The following is a 20,828-nucleotide window of genomic DNA, read 5'->3' on the forward strand; positions in this document are numbered from 1 at the left end:
CGCTGAAATGATGTATTGTGGCCGTTGCCATGGCGGCGATCATAAGACGAAAATGACAGTACTGCCAATTTCCACATATTCGGAGCAGGAGGTAAACTTAAATATTTGAACAGCGGCCCTGCGCTTTTGGAAGGTCTTGGCAGCCATCACGGCAGGTTACTGAAATTCAGGCCTGTTGGAAAGCCTTTATCTCGAAGGGGCGAATCATCATGCGTCCGAACACGCACACTAAAAACACGACGCGCTGGTGCAAGCTTCTTAACACTCCTTCACAGTCAAGTACTTTATTCTTATTAATAACGCTTTTTTCTTTAAAAAAATCTTTTCAATATACAACACCATTTTAGACAAGACATTTTCGGTTTACAACTAAATTCAGATCAGTTATGGGTCATTCAGAACCTAGACAAGCAGACAATGAAAAGGGGAACGAGACGGACAGCGCTAAAACGAGAAATGGAAGGACATATCAGAAGAAGTCAAAAACTACAATTATTCATACGATTTCACAAGAAAAAAAAAAATATGAAGTCAATTTCCCAACTTAAAAAAAGGAAAAGCATTAAAAAAAAAAAAAAAAAAAAAATCAGAAACCGAGGAGTTGACCAGCACACATTATACGTCCCATCGCTCGCTCATTCATGCAGAACAGTCCTGAGGGAAGGAAGGCACTCAGACCTTGCCTTCTCCCTTTAGTTTTTCTTTTTTAAATCAAAAACAAAACAAACAAAAGATAGATACAGAGTTCATGGGCCCAGGGGGCGGAGCTGGGGCAGCCGTCACCCTGTACGCAGTGGCGGGGGGTGAGAGGAGGGCTCCACGCCCACCCTCAGGTTCTCTGCTTAATGGCATCGCTCTCTCCACCGTTTCTCCACCTCCTCCTCCGCAGAGAGGGAGAAAGAGAACTGACGCAGTTTGTGTTTTGTGGGGCGGCCCTCAGTATGACCGAAGAGGGGGAGAAATAAAACGGACAGATGGAGAGAGGAGGGTGAAGGGGAGGGGGGGTGGTGGTGGCGTTCCTCGACCTTTGATCCTGGCACACTTCCACGGAGACTGGGTCACCCGAACAGTCCCCACACACACTCGCACACACTCCGCACGCCACCAGAGCTTCCCTGTCAAGAGATCACACGCATGCAAGTTAGTTTTAATTGCCGCGTGTTGAATTTAAACGAATTCGAAACATGCGTTACCTGCTATCTGGATATATAGGTATACGTGCGGGACGGCGATCGCCCTTCCGTCTGCCCGTTGGTTGACACGTTGAGGAAGTCCCAGATAAGGATAGTGTCGTCGTGGGAGCTGCTGATGATCTGGAACTCATCGAATTGGAGCCGGAACACTCGGCCAGAATGTTCCTATACGCAGACAGACTATTATTGAAGCGACATCACTGCTGTGGATCGACGTGATGCAGATCAGACCATATATGGTGCTATAAATGCGGATTAACTATACATGACAGGGCTCCGTGACAGATCAGAGATTGTTAGGAATCAGTAACACCGAGTAGAACGGGTAGGCATAGGGCTGGGTGATATGGCCAATATCATCTCTTTATTTTTGGCTGAATGACAATTTAGGGTTATACATCTCTGCATTTTTTACATTCATCTTCATTTAAAAAAAAAAAAAATTATATATATATATATATATTTTTTTTTTCTGATTTTATTACACTAAAAATGATAAGAAAAGCACAGAATAAATTGCTAAGAGGAACACAAATTGACTCATGTGATCTTAATCAAATGTAGACAAATCTAATTACCTCATTACAATAGTCACTTTACAGTTACTGCCATCATAAAAAAAAAAAAAAAACACTTGTAGGTTTAAAATTCTATACATGGCAAATTTAAGTCCAACAATAATTTAGCAAAATGTATATTTTAGTCAGAATCACTGCACTCCTTATCTGTTGCGATTCATCTGTTCAATGAAGTCTGTGGAGTTTAGTTGAGACTCGCTTACATTATGTTCATCCAGTCATGATGTTACTACAATACAAGTAATTTATAAGTAGTATTTTATAAGTAAGTCAATGAATTTTTGGACCAAAATGTATTTTTGATGCTTCAAAACATTCTAACTAACCCACCGATGTCACATGGACTAGACTTTGATGTTTTTCTAACCTTTCTGGACAAGGACAGTATATCGTACATGCATTTTAAATTGAGGGACAGACAACATGAGGGTGAGTCATTAATGACAATTTTCATTTTTGGGTGAACTAATCCTTTAAATTACGTTTTCAATTCTATGGAAAGGAAAAAAATAAAATAAAAAAAATAATGATAATTCAGGATTCTCTGATGAAGAGAAAAAACAATGCTGAATACTAATTAAAATATAATATTAATAACTTGCTGACCTCTAATGTTATTTTATTTAGAGAATGAATTGAGCCCATGTATGTTCTGAAGTGTTTTCTGTGTCAGGTGGCGGGGCTATGAGGGGTTGGGAACTTACCACTAGTGTACGTAGACACAGAGTGCTGGCTGGGGCTCGTGGGTCGAGAGCAGCTTGTAGGTCCCATACTTTAATTTTACTGCACACACACATTAAACGCACATTAGATAATGGACAAAAATATTACCATCATAAACCACAATACATTGGTTAAAATATCCCTCTCTCATTCTTCTCTTGTAAAGCAGCTCCACAGCCGCATTTCACACATAATCTACAGATAATCCGTGATTCAATTGTGGGCTTTCTAGGATTAAAAGTGACTGCTCCCTCGGCTGTGTGGGTATAGTGTACTGCTCAAGTATCAGATTAATGACTGGAGCACAGAGAGCATACAAATACAATTCCGCAATTAAAGATGTGAGAATAAAGAGATTATTCACATTAAGGCCAGCAATAAACCAGCCATAATCCAGACAAAAAAAAAAAAAAAAAAAAAAGAAAGGAATCATTAATACTGCCCAAAGTTAATCCTCTAGACAAGTGCATTTTAGTAAAAGCATCTTAATTTATCAAGTGTTAAATCTCCAATCTCCAATGCAACAAATTTTGAAATGCTGTTTTTTTTTTTTAAATTAACTTTACAGAAACTTCCTCTCAGTCTTTTTTGGCTGTTAGCAAACAAATGCAAACATTTTTCCACATTTTGTTATTCTTCAATGCACTGCAATGCAATGCAATAAAACTCCTTTCAACTTTGAATAAATCAGATTAGGGCATACCCGTCATACGCTCCACTCACAATCCGCTTGTTATCAAAACGAATACAGCGAACAAGCTCCTCATGCCCTTCCAAAACCCGCAAACAGGCTCCACACTCAATATCCCACAGCCTGGAGAAAGAGATTAACATATTTCAAGAGAAAATAAATCAAATGCAAGTAACACTAACTGGGTGAACCCAGGTCACATTATATCCCAAAAAAGAACTATACCAACAAGGAAAAGAAGAATTGTGTTATATTCAGTATTAAGAAAATAAAGTTTAACATCAAAACCCTTAAGATTTTTTGGTTAAAGAAAAAAAAATCACTTTAATTGTCCTAGGGTGAAATGTGACCTGGATATATTTTTGAGATTTACCCAATGATGTTTATATGTAAACTCAATTTATTGGCACAGACCTGATGGTGTTGTCTGAGGAGCCACTGACCACGAGTCTGTCTCTGTATTGTAGGCAGGCGATTCCTCGCTTATGACCGTTTAGTGTCCGAACAAACTCGCAAGTGCTTGTACTCCACACCTGCAAAACATTACATCAAACACTTTAAAACTATGATCTAAATGTGTACTGTTTAAACCTTGTTTGTATATTTTCTAACCAGTAACATTTTTCCTTTAGAATATTCCATTAGCGCATTTAATAAAGCACCAGAACATTCAAACTCAGGAAAGTTTGTGTGTGCGCGCACATGTGAAAACACCCCTAGAAACCCCACACACCAGCCCATACTGCCCTGCCTCATTATTTGGGGAATGTTTTCAGAGGGTGGGGGCTGCAGAATGACTTGGCACCCCTCCCAGAGCGATGGGTGTGCTGGCTCAGGGCTGTCTGTTCCTGGAATCCCGATTGCCCAGATTCCAGCATCTAGGAGAGAGCGGCTGAAGAATACGAGTGCTGACGAGGGCTCTGGGCAAGAGCAGCGGACTGTAGCGCTTCTCCAGTCTACAGAGAATTGAGAAGCCATTACACTGCTGCCCTCTGCTGGGTATTTCTGGCATTGGACAGATCCAGGGGACACCTGCATAGTCCAAGCCTAGCCGCACGACAAATTTAGTCTGGTCCAATGCAGCACTAAACCATTGAACTTATTTTGGCGGAAAAATGGAGGACCATTTCCCTGCAGAGTTTAGTTCCAAATCGAACCAAACACAGAGTTTGAGCTAAACTCTGCAGGACAGTGGCACTTCAGAACCAGATAGTTTACATTTTACGCACTACAAACAGCCATGTTACTTAAGTTCCTTGAATAAACAGTTCAATGCAAAGCATTAATATTTTGCTCATAGCACCCTCTTGTGGCACGGAGACAAGCAAAGATCTCGAACTTGAATGCTAATTACTAATATTTCAATTTAAACGGCAAGTATAAAATTCAAATTTAGTTTGAGCCATTTTGACAGCCCTAACCAGCACACAATCCACCCCCACCCAAAAACCATTTCACGGTCATACTTTTCAGGCCATAAAATACAGAAATCTGTATAAATAAATAAATACCCCAATGTGACATGTACTGGGTGCAGATATATTTGGATACAACTCTAAGAGCATTGATTCGTGGTTTGATTGACAGCTGATAAGTCAGTCAGAGAGAAGAGCACTGACCTTTATGGTCCGATCACCAGAGGCAGAGACAATGTACTTGTCGTCAAAGTCGACCACATTGACGGCCGCCCTGTGACCGACGAGGACTCGGCGGAGACTGATGTCTGTGGGAGAGGCCATGTCCCACACGGCGATGGAGCGATCCTTCGAGCAGGTGACCATCAACCCGTTACAAAATCGCAGGTGGAGCACGGCCTCGTTGTGATGGATCAGAGTGTTCAAAACCTCCCCCGAGTTCACATCCCAAACTCTGGGTAAAAAGAGAAGGCAGCGCCAATTTTTATCAGTCCCTTACTCATTCCAGCTGAACAGACATGGAGTGATGGAGGAGGGGGGATGGAGAAATGAACAGAGGAGTTATAGAAAGCTAGAGAAGGATAGAAATCTGACCTGACGGTGGAATCAGAGGAGCCGGTAACAATGACTCTCTCATCGTATTGCAGACACAGCACAGAGCCTGTGTGCCCTGTCAGGATCTTCAAACACTCCAGAGTCTGTTTATCCCATATCTGAACACACATACCACATCTTTTCACATTTGTAAAACACTATGAATTTCAGCATCTCAAAAATACACTTCTTTTAGCAGGAACGCAATCGTTATTGGACAGTAATTTAAATTTGCCAATAATTACGCAATGCTAATTGATATTTTGTTGTTGTCAGCCAATAATTATTTATATTATGGCCAATATCAATTCGATTTTTTTATCTAATATATTTAATTAAATATGAGTTAAAATAGACTACTGTTACACAGTTTGAAGATGTTTTAATGTTTAAAAATTGCTAATGCTCAAAAAGGGCCAAAGCTGTATTTTTTTTTTAAATAAAACCAAGTATAATACTGCGAAATATTACAATTTAAAAGGACCTGTTGTCTAAGGAACATTGACATATTTCTCCAGTGTCACATTATCCTTAAGAAATAATTCTAACATGCTGATTTGATGTTCAAGAAACATTTCTTATTTTCAATGTTGAATAGTGTATTTTTGAACTGGGATAAAAAAAAAATATAAAAACAGCATATATTTGAAATATTAATCTTTTCTAAAATAAATGTCATTACTGGCACTTTTGATCAACTGAAGAGACACATCCCTTGAGATACACAAGCTGAATTTCAAGAACAAGAAAAAAGAGAGACCAATAAGCAGAGGCAAACTTTTAACTTTTTTGATCTACATCAAACGTTGACTAAAAACAAGAACGGGTACTGTTCAAAATTCACATATAACTTTGAAAGGTTTTGATCTACTTCAAATGCGGACTACTGTAATTAGTCATTCTTGTCACTTCAATCATCTCACTGGTTTCAATACACTCACTAGTTTTAGTATAATATATAAGGGGAGAGTTTTAATTGTGTAAATCTAAAACTCGAGTGATGTTTCTGTTTTAAGAGTTTTAAAAGCATCCTCCATCTAAATGCAGACATCTTGAACCCCTTTGGTTCGAGTAACATCAGTACAGCAAACTATCACAAAATTGTGCATTTGCAAAAAGTGATTAAACATCAGCATAATTCACTAGAACACGCTTGAGGTCAAAAGTGGTTAGCATTTTTAAATGGCACCTGCGTAAGGAAGGATGCAGTCAGACTGTGGTTTTTACCAGTGATGACTACAGTATACCCACACGAGGTTCACGAGAAATACACAGGCAGAGCATGGTCACCTTGATGGAGTTATCTCGTAGACCGCTGATGATCTTTTCATCGTCATACTGGAGGCAGTAAACACCTTTGCTGTTCTCCGACCTACACTGGATCCTTTGCAAGTTATGTCGGCCACACCTCCAGTTCGCCTCGATGGTCTGGGAACAGCAAGTAATTATTTTACTCCATTTGATCAAAATGATAACACATTGACAAAATAAAAAAGCAGACCATTTGAAAAAGTAATATTTAAATAGCTGATGGCTGCACAATCTGATTACTATGAAAAAGACAGAGCTAGGTTGCATGAGGCCTGCCGCCCACCCCTGAGGTTAAAATCACTGTTCCTGCTTGCTTCAAATGAACAAACAAATGCTGAGTTACTGCCTCCCTTTCCTTAAAAAAAAAACATTGGCTCGTTTCTGGCATGAGCAGACGAGAGCTAATCTCATATTACACCCATAAAAGACAGACAGAAACAATGATTGATTTGCCCACCTCGATGTCCTGAATGATTTTCGGATAAAGAGAACGGTAGTATGAGTTCGGAGGAACTTCTGTTGTGCGGTTCTTGAACAGGTATTTTTCCCTGTGAATCAAACAGCAATAAACATCCCTGATAAACTGACACAAACAAGCCCCTTTATAATTCAAGGCCAAATTTGATGTACAAGACAGTCTAAATGGAGGTTCCTAGCATGTCTGGTGGTGAATTACACCACTGACAGATAATGACGAGGTGGTTGTTCAACCTCATGTATAATTGAGGGGCTTTGAGTGATGTAAACAGTCATATCAGCACCATGACTTGGCTCACCACTGGTGTCTCTCTGAAAGGCCTTTCCACAGCGGGTCTGTCCGAACCATCCTCTCGATCAGCTTCTTCCACAACATGCCTTCAGAAATGACACGCTGCCACTCCTTACACACCAGCTCGGCCGAACAAAGCGAGCGTGCGTCCAGGAAGGACAAGATATTCTCCGCTATATGATCCAGACCCTGAGCTGGAACACAAAAAGAAAGATTTTTTTTTAAAGGATGCAAGACTTAAAAGCTATAAAAGCAGGATAAATAATATTTAAGAACACCGGTCAAAGAATATTTGTGTTCTACATAAAAAAAAAATTGTCACAATACATTTGACTTTTAAAATCTGATGCATTTTCTAAAAGAAGCAGGATAATCAAAAGTAAAAAAGGTGTAAAGATGATGCAAGATTAAATTATTTAGTCAATAGTATTTAATTGAAATTTATTTTTGTTGCAAAATTATAAATGTCTTGCTGAAAAAAGTATTAATTTCTTAAATATTAATAAATAAATATGAACATGAAGTTTTAATCTTAGAATAACATGCACTGTTGAATTGTGTACAATAATACCAGGAACAAGTGTTAAATGATTAACTTGAAATTAAAGTTTGATATATATTAGAGATATACTAAAACAGGCTTTTACAAATCTTTAATCTTAAGGCTAAATTGAATGCATAGATCCTCATAGAAAAAAAACGGACTTTCACACTGTAATACCTGGCAGTGCCGTAATGAAGTCCCTTTGGAGCATGGGTTTGAGGTAGGAGTTTATGTGGCCGTGTTGGTAATGGCACATGCGTGAGATCAGGTGTTCCACAAACTCCACCTGGTCCGCTTCAGACCACTGATCAAAGAGCTGGATACACACGTCCTTCTCCTTCTCGTAATTTCCTTCCGATGGCCGCTTCCTAGAGCCCGTCAAAGGTCCATTACTCACCTGAGGACAGATAAAGATAGGCTGGGAGAATCGTACAAGGAAAAACAAATAAATAGATGTTAGATGAGACCAAAACAAATCTGTATTGGAATGGATTGGGCAAAGGGAGAATGAAAACTATCACAGTATTTCAAGGCAGATGCATTTACTCAGAAAAGTGTTAAACTATTAACCCTTTAAGCCCTGAAGGCATTTGAGGATTTTTTTTTTTTTTTTTTTTTGGAATGACAACGTAAAGACTCATTTACGTACAAAAACTTGCTAAAGTTTAGTCACTGTACTACTTAGGAGTTAATCAAATTGGCTACATGCATTGTGAAGTTGAGACTAAGCTTTCAAATGATCCCTATTTTGAGTCAAGCCAGTAGTTTTTAAAAAAAAAACATGATTATTAATTGTTTTGTTGCTAAGTGGCGGCCGCCGGCGGCACAGCGCGGTTTAGGGATAAGTTAGCACTCGCAAGATCTGATCAAAATGGTTACATGCATTAACAAGTTCTAGTTTCTAAGCTTTAAAATGATACATATTCGGTGTTATTCCATTCAGTGGTTGTTTAGTAATTTGATTACAAATGTTTTTTCACATGGGGTGTAACACCAGCACAACACTTGGGGTTAAAAAACGCAAGAGCTGCATAGTCACTGACTTAAGATATAGTGATAGTTAAGTATAAATTCTCCTGCTTTTAATCAAAAACAACATTTATGCCTAGCTTCCACCAAACAGTACGCAAACTAGATCAGGGTTTCCGGTCCCAAATCGTACAGTACCGCTTGGTGGAAATGAGGCATTAGAACACAAAAAAGCACAACAAACTTAAACATTTCACAAAAAGATGTTTGATTCTTTGTTGGAAAAATATATATAAAAGATTCTGGACACTTTCATTTTCTGGTAGTCAAATGTGTGATCATCTGTGTGAGCTTCAGGAGAACTGATCTCACACATCCACTAAAATAACACAAATGTCTCAGATAAGCGAAGTTGAGTGAGAAAAAGGTCTAGCATTATATGTTTGCAGATGCCACTTGTTTAAATATCAAATTCAGACAGTTTGTACTGAAGTGTGACTTGAATCAATGTTCGAAAGTTTGGGGTCAATAAGATTTTTTTCAAAAAATATTACTTATATTCACCACGGATGCTTTGCCAGAAATAAATTGTATCTTAATATAGATCCAAAAAAGTTATTTTAAAATCAAATAATTTTTAAAATCTAATAAAAAAGCCTTGGTGATAAGAGATTTCTTACTAAAACATTACGGTACTATAAATGTCATCATTTTGTTACTACCCAGAACATCTCAAAAATGTAAGAGAGGACACATTGATCCTAAACACGGATGCAATAAAGGCATGCGGAAATGGACACAGAGGTTTTCCAGACACAGATTAGGCAGTGCCCTACAACAAAACCCTAAGTCAACAGTACTTCAATATGGAAAATCCTTCATAGTCCAGGGAGAGGCTACTCAACTGGTCCTTATTGTAGTACCTGATTATTATTTTTACTGGCTTTGACAAACATGGAGGTACGGCTCATCCACCTCACCTTAAAAATTGTAATCTTTGGGGAGCGGTCTGCAGTCTGCGAGTCCATGACAGAGGTGTTCTGCAGAAGAAAAAAAAAAAACCATTCTTTCACAATGTCATCTTTACATCAAATTGAACCAAAAATGCAAAAAGAGGATCACAATATAAATTGGAACCACTCCTATACCAGACCTATTGTCGCTGTCGGGCGGAAACCTTGTATCTCCATATTGTCTTTTTTTTTTTTTTTTTTCAGAAATCATATCTTTTGGTCACCCTTTACATCTGTATGTGGGGTGTGCACATTTTAACCCAGTTAAAATTATTAAAAAGAGCTTGTGACTGAAACTTGTAACTACACTGGATCCTCAAACTGTCTTTAAAACATAATAATTCCACCCACCTCTATCGCGAATGAAGTGCGGCACACAGTTTTTGGACAGTCTCTGCTTGTTTGCAATGAAAAGGTAAATAAAGTAATGGTTCTATTAAAAAGTAACATTTTATTTACTCAAGAAACACATATTACACATGTATGTGCATGTATAAATAAGTGGAGAAGAGTGTCTTAAGTCTAGCATTTTTCATCAAGTCATAGCCAATATGGTCTTAAAAAGCCAGTGCATAGCACTTCATCTTTCATAATATGAAATTTCGGCCAAAAGACAGAAAGAAAATGAGCACTCAGCCGCCCACACAGCTACAGTAAACTTTATAGCTGATGAACACAAAATGTGATGCACTTGTTGGCGTTCTAATGACAGACAAAACATGTCAGAAATTCTCCAGTCAAAAACCTTGTAACTCAATTGAGCTTGATTTTGGTAAATGTTAATAATATAATGACATATGCAAGTGTCTGACCATATAAAGACATTATCAACTTTGACGGAGTAGAGTTTTTTTTTCCTATTTCCTGAAAAGCAGTTATTGGAGACAAGGTTTTCGCTTGACAGCGACACTAAACATCACCCTTTCATCATCTGCTCGCATGCATTCATAATTCCATCGCATTGTTTGTTGGAAAGCAGATGAAAGGACTGAGCACCAGCCTACGATCTCTGTGTGCTGAATAATTGGACAGATTCTCCATCAGCATGCTGTTAAGATGTAGGATGGGGCAGGGTGTGTAGGCGTTTGGGTATCGTGTCAACAGCTGTCCCCTAGCCAAGGCCACCACAAGGATATGCTTACATCCCAAACAGAGATGATGCCCTTAAGATCCACGACTCAGCACCTGCTTTAATCCATACTCAAAGCTGATATCAAAGCTAGACACAAGTGTTGTTCTATTAGTTTAATAAAGATATTGAATTAGTTTGTCTAGACATTTTATGGTTCTTCTTAGTATTTTGTGTTTTTGACATTTGCATGACTTTGTTTCATTATGAGTCCCCTGCTGTCTATACACAAATGCACGTGGCTTGTTATCTTCACGCAAAAATCATCTTTCTCAAGCTTCACAATACAAAGTGGACAAACTCAAGAGCATTCACTCCTACCATTAGAGTGTATCCATAGAAACAAGAAGCAAATCTAATCTGTAAAACTGATTCTATAACGATATTGTATTGGCAAGATGTTGGGTCAGAGACTTCCTAATTAATGAAATGGCATATTTAAATGTCAATACACTCAAAGGCACTAAAAAATGTTTTAGATTAACAGACATGTTTTAATTATTAAAATTGATTGAGACTACAGACAGACGTAACGGTAAATCATATCAAATGTGATGTTAAACTAAATGGATTAGGTTTATTTTTATTGTGAGTCGTATAAAGCTTACATTCATAAAAGTCTGAAACAAAAATCAGTGAGTTTAATAAGAAAATATCGAAATTAGTTGTCGTAGGCTAATGGTTTGATGCGGTTAGCCACCTAGCCGCTTGCCATTACTACTTCCTTCACATCAACAATGAAGATTTGTATTTCCCTAAAAAGATGCGTGGTTACTAAAACACACCGATTCATTACCATTAAATCATGATTCTTATAAAAGTTACAATATTTGTAATTTATATTTCTTCGTCGTTTGGCTCAGAATTGTTATTTGCAATTGACAGCACGAGCGGTTACTTCCTATTACGCAGCTTTAACTCCAGTTAAAATATGTCGTGTCACGTAAATGAGACGTTTTAGTCCGAGAGAAGTGGTGGATTTTGAAAACTTTAAAACATAGTGAAGGATTCTGAGACTGCATATGAACCACAACTCGTCTGTACGATCAGATTTTAGACTGGAGTGAGTGGCGCAGAGGCACCGCAGTGAAGCTCAAGTCACCGGCTAAAGTCGACGAGCTTCGGACTCACCGCGATGCCGCGGCAGCTTCTCTCCCTCCACATCCGCCACTAGCTCAACAATTATCCTCAAGCACCACCAATAACATCTGCTGGTCTTGTCTACTAACGTATCAGCTTTTCTATAAAAGGGAAAAGAAGGGGGATAGACGTCAAAACCACCAAGTGAGACAGCGATACATAGCAGGGCCCTCCCTGTCAGCCGAGCCAGCCATTTCTCTATCGCTCCTCACCCCTCCTTCCCCCTCAACTCAACCGATCCCTACCCACTCCACAAGCTGGTTGTGTTCGATCAGGCTGTGCTTGTAACCGGTAATATGAACGTATAAACGCGAAAGTCTTTAAAAAATACCCGAAAATCTTTCTCGAAGCACAACCGATTACTCACCATAAGCTCTAAGGTTTTGTCCTCCATCTCCGGCTCCATGTTTGTTCCCCGAAACTCGCAGTGAAAATGGAAACCCCGCCCTGCGACACAAACACGTCACAAAAAGGAGGCGGAGATAGAATACTTGATTCAAACTCTGCGATTGGCTGTCAAATAACCAAAGCTGACCAAATGGGCGTTGTCCGCGTTGTGATTGGATAATTCCTGCTGCTAAGGTACAAAGCGGGTACAGACGGACTACGTCATGACCATAATCTAACAACATTCGTGGTTGGTCGCCGATTGACAAAAAGGGTTTTGTCCGTTTTGTAAAATGTACAGCTATTGGCTGCCATCTGGTACTAGGGTAAAGAATGGGGTTATCCCCAATGATTCACACATTAAAAACATAGCTGATTGTATGCTGGTGCCAACTATGCCAGAAGCATCAAGTAGATGTAACATTTTTTTTAATTAATCGACTTCTTCAACCTGCATGTATTAATTCAGCAGGCAAACTAATCTTTTCAAACTTATCAAACTACAGCTCTAGAATCTATTAAGATACAATAGCTTTACAAAATAAACAAGCTATAAGTGCAATTTGCAAACAATGAGAACGTTTAATGTCTGTGTCCAGATGTAACAAATGATTTATACAAAATAGTGACGGATCAAAGAAAATGCGAAAATATACAACATAATATTTGCTAAAATATTTTGGGCCCGTAATTTGGATATTTCTCTCCTTTTTCATTATTGGGTTATCTGTTCGTTTTAGTAGGCTTCAGAACACCAACCATGCCATAATTGTTAAAGGTCCAAAATATCACTTTCTATGTCTTTTTTCTAAAAAACAAAAACAAAAAAACAATCTGCTGATAAAATATGACTGGACAAAATGGAAAGAAATTAGAGGCTTGTAGTTTGTGGCAGGTCTTCTAAAAGGGAAGGAAACAGCCAAACTGACGTATACTTTCACACATCACAGTTAAAACAGTAACCCCCCCCACCCCATAATCGGTCCGAAAGGACATTCCCATGCATGTGTTCTGCCGGTAAAGCCGTTGTATACCAATGAGTGCTGAAGGCTCGAGCTAAGATTTTTTGTTCAGAAACAGCAGGAGGCTGAAGTTATGGTCCAGATGCTGGTACACTGTGCTCATATCTCACAAACTGCAAAATTCAGGCACTCATATAGTTTATTTCGAGAAGTAGCATCTCCTGGGGGCTGAGGAAAACAAGCGAGGGAAATGCACTGTAAAAGACGGTTCTCGGTCTTCATGGAGGGATGGGTCCAGTTACTAAAATGGTCCATTTGAGAGCAAGACACGCCTCAACGTGGGCACAATGCGATGGGCGGAGCGGGGTGTACCGCTGGCTCAGAGTGCACCACCACCACTGGTTTACAGCAGAAACAAGGCAACAAATCAAGTCTGGACTAACCAGGAAATTAAAACGCAGGCCTAGCAATGGGCTTGAGGTGGCTGGGTAAGCAGCACTGGTCTAATAGTTTGCTACTGCTTTCTTCATACACTGAATAAGAGAAAATATAATACATTTGAATAAAATACAACAGCAGCAGATGCCATTATAAAAGGAGAGGCAAAAGGAAGAAAGGAGTGAGACTGGAAGGGAAGAAAAAGTAGATCTGAAAGCCTAGAGTGTTTTGTGAAGAGCTGAGGCAGGACAGGCAGACGGGCCATGATGTTGCGATAACCTGCTAATTAGTGGAGATGAGAAACTCCACCTCTTCCAGTCCAGAGATGGAGTCACTGTATTCTAAAGCCAGGGACGCGCAGACCATCCGCCACCATCTCAAATTCTTAATCTCCCTCCTGCTGATTCCTTCTCCTTCGCTCCCCTGCTGTTTGCGGGGTAGGTGGGGGGGGAGGGATCTTATATTTGAATTATGTCAGTCCCGACTACCTAGTAGTCATCTAAATCAAAGAACTCATCATCCTCTCCCTGGTACTCCATTCCTTGGAAATCCACCCGGTACCTCAAGATTCCTGGGGGGAGGGGAGAGAAATTGTATTGATAAAACAATATTTTTCCATTTCCTAACATTTCAAAATCTGTGGAGTACTTACCACCGATGCCCCCGAATCCTTTCACAAACTGTGAGCCCTCCTGACTTTTGTCTGTAACTATTTCCAGCGTGGCCCCAAACTTCTTGTAGTTATTGGCGAACCACTCAAGCAGTGGCATGCTTTCGATCAGCTCATGCTCCTGACCCGTCTAAAACAAACACATAGTACCAGTTAACATTATACATTGGCGCACACATTGGTTATAGTGCAACGCGAAAGGGATAAGTGATCAGTACAGCCAAGTGTGCAAGTGGTGAATGCATGAATCCAACACTAATACAAGTTACATTTCTCAGCTGTTTAACATATACTTAAGACATAAACGACCAAAGGGTTCGTTCACACAAAAATGGAAAACTGTCATTTAATTTCTAGTGTTGCTCCAAACCAGTAAGACTCCCGTTTATCTTTTGAACACAAATGAAGATCTGTTTGAAGAAATCTGACAGCTTTCTGTCCCTCCATAGACAGTTAAGCAACTGAAATTAAAGCTTCAAACCTTTCATAAAGAGATAATAAAACTAATCCATATGCATTGAGCAGGGTAGTTGGGGTAATAGGCTTTTATTCATATATAAACATTGATCAGCGAGCAACAGAAGCTCAACCGAACCTGTTTGAAGCACAAAAAAAAAACTCTTGCTTAAACTCAAATGTGCTGTGAAATACCACGATTCACCACCCACAGTATGTATCGCGATATTCTCATGGCGTACAGAACGTTGCCAGCCCCGTTGCCCCACAGGGTTCATACACATTTTAACCAATACTTTTCCATGACATTTCGGCACATTTCCATGACTATGTATTTCTGAAAGAGTCCGCTCATCGTGAAGTCCTGTGCGGAAGTTTTCAATTTTCATTTTTTTTTTTTTATAATTCACCAACACCGCGAAACATTTCAGGACGCACAGGTGTGACAAAAGTAAGCGAGTGATAGTACTGCCTGGTGCTTAGAGTCTTTCGCATGGCTAGCGGGCGCTGATTCTCCCATATTAGAGATGTTAATTTTCTTAGCAATAGCAAATGAACATAGTAAATGTAACATTGGGATGTACGGATACCATCTTTTTCAGAATAGATCCGATCCCAAAAATTCTGAGCATCAACCAATACCGATCCGAGCGCAGTTTTTTTTTTTTTTAATTAAGTAGAATTTCTATAACTCTGTGTGTTGTACTACTAATCACTCTTGTGTGTGTTAAACACAATCTATGTAATACAGATTTGTCCGACTCCATTTACTTGACTTAGTACAAAAACTATGATAAAACCTTTTGGAAAGCATATTTTGCAGCGATTGTTTGTCCGAGTATATCAGTGAACACTCCAGACCACTCGGTGAGTTTCACATCTTTGTAAACTAAAGTTTAATGTGTTTAATGAATGATAGTTCCAGTGCACATAGGCATTGTGGAGGTGGGGGTGCTAACACAGAAACCTAAAATTCTCGGGACAGTAGAATTTGTCCAAATTTCAATCTTAACCGTTCTATTTCATCAGAAACGATCTTAAAACAGGGCTTTAAGTGTAAAATACACTAACACTTTAAAGTGAATGAAGTGTTAGTTCTCCATCTATCATCTTTAAACTTTTAGTTTTAAAAAAAAAAAAAAAAATAGATTATTTTGATTGTTGGAAAAAGTGTAAAGCACTTGAAAGCCATTAAAAATGGCTTGAATTTCACTCTCAAAAGGTTGTACGAAGCCTGAGAGGGATAATGTAAAACACATTCGATTATTTCTGCTACAATACTATGGTTACAGTTAGTGTTACTACATTAAATCCATGGTGAATGTTGTTGATTGAAAAGCCTTAATTTGCATAATTTGAGCCATAATTTGTTCGTTCATGGCACAATGTTGCTCTTGGTTTCCACATCAGCTCTGTTAGATATTTGGTTTATAACAAACATTTTCTCCTCACTGGATCTCCCAGCACTGTGTAGTAACGGTGTCGTGCCACCGAGCTTGCGCTGCATTGTCTAATATTGGCCAGAGCTGATAAACAGTCAATTACAGTCAACTTTAACATCCATAGAAACTTTCCTTTGCACAAAGGGCAATGTATTCAATGTAGTCTCAGACTTTAGGATCTGCAATGCATAATCCAGATAAATCAAAACAGAGCTGCAATGAGCTTGGTACTAATTGGTGGATAAAACCTTAAAGATAAAGGGTTTTAGCTCAAAGGCTGCTGGTCTCATTTCAGGCCATGAGATCATCAGTGTTTGCGTGAGTATGGCCCTTAAACTCAAAAGTCATTCAGGGGAAAGAGTTCCAGACATTGGAGCATCTGCACTACTCTTTTAAAATAAATAAGAAAATCTGCTGAATAACATACAATGAATAATCTGAATTTTTTTTTTTGACAGTTTTACATACCTCTTTGTCAGTGAAATGAGACTTGTCCTTCTCTTGTTCTGGTGTCAGATAGAGTGTCTTTTCATCTGATATAAAAAAAAAACAATGAAATTAATCCGAGCAAGGAATAATTTTATATTTAGCAAATATTGTGCAATTGCACATACAAGAGTGCATACCATTTTCTGGTGTAGTATTTTCTCCATGACAACGCAGGACGTAACGCATAGTGTCCAGGTTCTCGTAAACTATAAGAATCTCCACCGCTCCCATTTCCAGCGCTTTGAGCGTGTCTTCAACTCCAAAACAATACTTCCCTGTGTCCTGACTGATCTCATCAAAATATCGTCCTGAAATCAGAGACACAAGTCACTACACAAGAAAAAAAACATAAAATCTACTGAAAGCCCAGTGTTTTAGTCCACAAAAAAATGTTCCCAGAATGTCTATAACCTTTATCAAGCCTGTAAATGCTTCTTTGATTAACTACCTATTAGTTTCTTTTCTTGGATGAACTTGACATTGGAGAGCACTTCCGCTGAGAGCTCAATGGCCTGGTTGAAACCGTTTTCTCCTCCATATGATATGTCAACCAGCTTGAGAACCTTTGCTTGTAACCTCTACGTGTAGAAGAACCAAAGTCAGAAAAGAACCAAAAACTCTGAATTAAGTTTGCAAATCATTTGATGCTAAGAGAACATACTGGATCAAACATGTCTGACTGGCTGAGCTCAGTCTTGAAGTCTGCTGACCCGGCAAGAACCAGTCCTGCCACGTTGACCTTGTCATTGGACACGAAGAGTTGCACAGCAGTCTCCGCTACCTTACGCACATAGTTATGTCTCTTCTCCATCCTCAAACGTGCAAATCGAAGAGCGGACTGTCCTCCTCTACCTAAAGAAGGTTAAAGGAAACAAGTTGGTGCATTCAAAATCTTATAAAGAGCAAGAGTCACAGTGATTTGAAGACATGTTTACCATGTTTTTTGGGCAGGTCCACGGTAAATTTGTGCAGCACCTCTCTTGTGTTGCCTTGTAAAGTCCCAAACAGGGCACCGCTACCATCAATCACAATGAAACCAAACTTGCTGTCGTCTGACAGCAGAGCTGTTAGAGCCTGAGAACAAAAAATTACAATAGTTAAGATAGATAGGATATAAGGATAGATAGTTAGATAAATAGACAGATAGATAATTTACCTCAGTGTGGAACTTGTTGTCACATAAATACAAGGATGTGTTGATTGGTTTAAAGGGCTCAAAATCAATGTTTACTTTCTTCTCTTTGCCTTCCTCAGTCACAATGGTGCCACAATACACCACCAGGCCATTAGGAGGCACTGCAAGATAAACAGCAGACTCGTGTGAGGGGATCAGGAGAGACCACACCTAATGAAAAGATTCAATCAGGCGCCACTCTCTATCATACCCACACAAACACAGCAAATGTTTATCAACTGCCAGTTTAATATTTGAACAGAACCAGTTTGGATAAGTTAAACAAACCAAGTATAATGAAATTCCATCATCTGAGAAGTTAAATAGCTCTTAGATTAAACTAATCTCACATACTTACCTTTGTTGTAGAGTTTGAGTCTCTGCTGTACGGAGGTAATGGCTCCTAGAACAGACAGTCTGTTGACTCTGCTCTTGATGTTCGAAGCCGTGCCGAACTCATCGGCCAACATCTTAGCAACACGTGAAATCTGATCCTTGGGTGGAATGATGAGGGATATCATACTGGTGCCATTTCTGAGGAAAAAGAGAATAGAACAGTCTGAGACCTTTTCATGAACATAGTACTGTTCAAAAGTTTGGGGTCAGTAAGATTTGTTTATATGATCATATTGTGAAATATTAAAATAAGTGAATTTATTATGTGAATATACTTATAAATGTAATTTATTCCTGTGATGGCAAAGCTGAATTTTCAGCATCATTATTCCAGTCCTCAGTCACATGATCCTTCAGAAATCATTCTAATATGGTGATTGCTGCTGAAGAAACATTTCTTATTATTATCATCAATGCTGAAAACAATTGTGCTGCATATTTTTGTGGAAACAATACATTTTTTTTCAGGATTATTTGAATAGAAAGTTCAAAAGAACGGCATTTAAACTAGAACTCTTCTGTAACATTATGTGCCTTAAATGTTTTGAAGCATCGGAAATACATTTTGGTCCAAAAATAACAAAAAATACGACTTTATTAAACATTGTATTCTATTCCAGTTAAGTCCGCAGTGGCGCTGGTAACGTAAGACACACGTCAGCAGCGTCACTGCGGACAGAATCGGAAGAGAATACAATGTCTAATAAAGTCATAGTTTTTGTTATTTTTGGACCAAATGTATTTTTGATGCTTCAAAATATTCTAATTAACCCACTGATGTCACATGGACTACTTTGATTATGTCTGTATTTCCTTTCTGGACAAGGACAGTATATCATACATACATTTTCAATGGAGGGACAGAAAACTCTCAGACTAAATCTAAAATATCTTAAACTGTGTTCCGAAGATGAACGGAGGTCTTACAGGCTTGGAACAACATGAGTCCGAGTCGTTAATGACATAATTTTCATTTTTGGGTGAACTAACCCTTTAACTGTTCCCTTGAACACTAAGTTACTGAATAAGCATCATGCTAACTTGACAACTAAACTGAGAATATTTGCCAAGGTATATTTAGTATATTTGAGTCAACATTAAATGGGTAGTTCATAACTTGAAAAAAGAGAAGATATCCGAGGATGTCATTATGTAAAACATTGACTATCATTGTTGTAAAAACGATGAAACAATATGCATACATCCTCAAGGCGACTGGTTGAATAGCTATAGTACACTAAAACTACAATAACAACGATGTTATCGAACCGTAATGATCTGACATTCAAAAAAAATACTAATCTTCTCACAAAAAAACAAGATATTTAACGTTAGCAGTCTCTCCCATCAAACACACGTCACCTCCACCAGCCCGTTTAAAGCGTCCACCCGAAGGTACTTGACATTTCAAACGACACCACATTTGTTACATTTCCCGCTCTTTATCCAAAAACACAATATTTTGGAAATAAAGAGTTGTACTAAGAACGGTCCCGTTCTACGTCCATCATGCTTCTCTGTACAACAGCTGTTAGCAAGCTGGTTAGCATGTGGTCCTCCCCCAAAGAACGAATCAAATCGCACACTAGAGGTGTTATTATTTGTCATTCGACACCTGTATACAAATATACAGGATCTGACAGAGCAAATCTCACCCCCTGGCTGCCTCAAGGCTTTTGATCAACTTCTTAATCTTCCAAATTTCCACGTTCCTGTCCGCTGCGCTGGGGTCGTCCGCCATCTTCCTCGCGCTGTCTGGACCTGCTGAAAAAGAGAATCCAACTTTAGCTTGCTAGCGCGAAGTGCTTGAATTGTCAGAGATTTTAAAGGCGGATCATTCACTACGGAAACCTGAATGGACCGGACAGAATTGTTACTTGATTAAAAGAAGGCTTGTTGTGGGTGGAAGAGAAAAGAGCGACTCAAGTTGGATGTGCTAACGCAGCCTTTCGCGCGGGCCTCTCGCGCCCGAAAACATCCCTGCTGCCACGCGCGGCTCGTGCAAAACCACCCTTTTGCAATATTTTATCTTCAACACGTGATTAAAATAGTCAAAGCGCTTTCGTTAACTGATATTATTGCAGCGTACTCACAGACTCGAAAGATCTGCTCCGCCGCGTCCGTACGGCAGGTATTTTGTGGTCCAGAACTCGCTCGCCGCTGTTTCCCAGTGACGTGATATACTTATCGTTAGCAGCCGGTTTAGTCTTGCTGCGCGTGGTGCTTCGATGGAGGCTCACGTGGGGAAAGGCAGAAATTCCATTTAGTATCACTTCCTGAAAACGCCACGCGTGGGGGTGTAGTTGGAGGTGGGTTATTGGAGGGTTTTGCTGTCAAACAAAAAG

At 39.2% G+C, this 20,828-nt stretch overlaps 2 protein-coding genes across 8 annotated transcripts; both read right to left on the bottom strand.

The window, feature by feature from the left end:
• Nucleotides 1-268: 268 nt before the first annotated feature.
• LOC120481604 (F-box and WD repeat domain-containing 11-B) lies at nt 269-12,594 on the bottom strand. Of its 4 annotated transcripts, none has more exons than XM_039675334.2 (13): nt 12,437-12,594; nt 9,768-9,827; nt 7,996-8,236; nt 7,282-7,468; nt 6,963-7,053; nt 6,485-6,622; nt 5,195-5,313; nt 4,805-5,054; nt 3,600-3,718; nt 3,198-3,308; nt 2,476-2,554; nt 1,194-1,358; nt 269-1,115 (listed from the first exon to the last, which is right to left on the bottom strand). In XM_039675334.2, the coding sequence occupies exons 1-12, from the start codon at nt 12,473-12,475 to the stop codon at nt 1,197-1,199; spliced, it is 1,596 nt and encodes a 531-aa protein (XP_039531268.1). In that variant the 5' UTR covers nt 12,476-12,594; the 3' UTR covers nt 269-1,115; nt 1,194-1,196. The 4 variants fall into 4 exon arrangements, with proteins under 4 accessions (XP_039531268.1, XP_088982446.1, XP_039531269.1 ...); XM_089126320.1 differs by having other exon boundaries at nt 7,996-8,210; nt 9,763-9,827; XM_039675335.2 differs by lacking the exon at nt 12,437-12,594 and adding an exon at nt 12,061-12,170.
• Nucleotides 12,595-13,013: 419 nt separating this feature from the next.
• etf1b (eukaryotic translation termination factor 1b) lies at nt 13,014-20,782 on the bottom strand. Of its 4 annotated transcripts, none has more exons than XM_039675340.2 (11): nt 20,577-20,782; nt 20,139-20,244; nt 18,446-18,621; nt 18,070-18,209; nt 17,849-17,987; nt 17,575-17,765; nt 17,362-17,491; nt 17,051-17,221; nt 16,893-16,957; nt 14,509-14,656; nt 13,014-14,427 (listed from the first exon to the last, which is right to left on the bottom strand). In XM_039675340.2, exons 2-11 carry the CDS (start codon nt 20,222-20,224, stop codon nt 14,345-14,347), a joined length of 1,329 nt encoding a protein of 442 aa, XP_039531274.1. In that variant the 5' UTR covers nt 20,225-20,244; nt 20,577-20,782; the 3' UTR covers nt 13,014-14,344. The 4 variants fall into 4 exon arrangements, with proteins under 4 accessions (XP_039531274.1, XP_039531273.1, XP_088982449.1 ...); XM_039675339.2 differs by having other exon boundaries at nt 20,139-20,247; nt 20,577-20,778; XM_089126323.1 differs by lacking the exon at nt 20,577-20,782 and adding an exon at nt 18,759-18,863 and having other exon boundaries at nt 20,139-20,247.
• Nucleotides 20,783-20,828: the final 46 nt, after the last annotated feature.

This window comes from Pimephales promelas, chromosome 23 (genome assembly GCF_988280905.1).
Source record: "Pimephales promelas chromosome 23, fPimPro1.hap1.1, whole genome shotgun sequence".
In the NCBI taxonomy this organism is placed as follows: domain Eukaryota; kingdom Metazoa; phylum Chordata; class Actinopteri; order Cypriniformes; family Leuciscidae; genus Pimephales; species Pimephales promelas.

Coding starts and splice junctions, on each gene's coding strand:
- LOC120481604 (XM_039675334.2), bottom strand. CDS start 12,475: ATGGAGCCGGAGATGGAGGACAAAACCTTAGAGCTTATG. Junction 9,828..12,436: donor ACAAAACCTTAGAGCTTATG/GTGAGTAATCGG, acceptor TTTCTTCTGCAG/AACACCTCTGTCATGGACTC. Junction 1,359..2,475: donor TGTGTCTACGTACACTAGTG/GTAAGTTCCCAA, acceptor GTCTGCGTATAG/GAACATTCTGGCCGAGTGTT.
- etf1b (XM_039675340.2), bottom strand. CDS start 20,224: ATGGCGGACGACCCCAGCGCAGCGGACAGGAACGTGGAAATTTGGAAG. Junction 14,657..16,892: donor CTCATTTCACTGACAAAGAG/GTATGTAAAACT, acceptor TGTTTGTTTTAG/ACGGGTCAGGAGCATGAGCT. Junction 14,428..14,508: donor AGGATTCGGGGGCATCGGTG/GTAAGTACTCCA, acceptor CCCTCCCCCCAG/GAATCTTGAGGTACCGGGTG.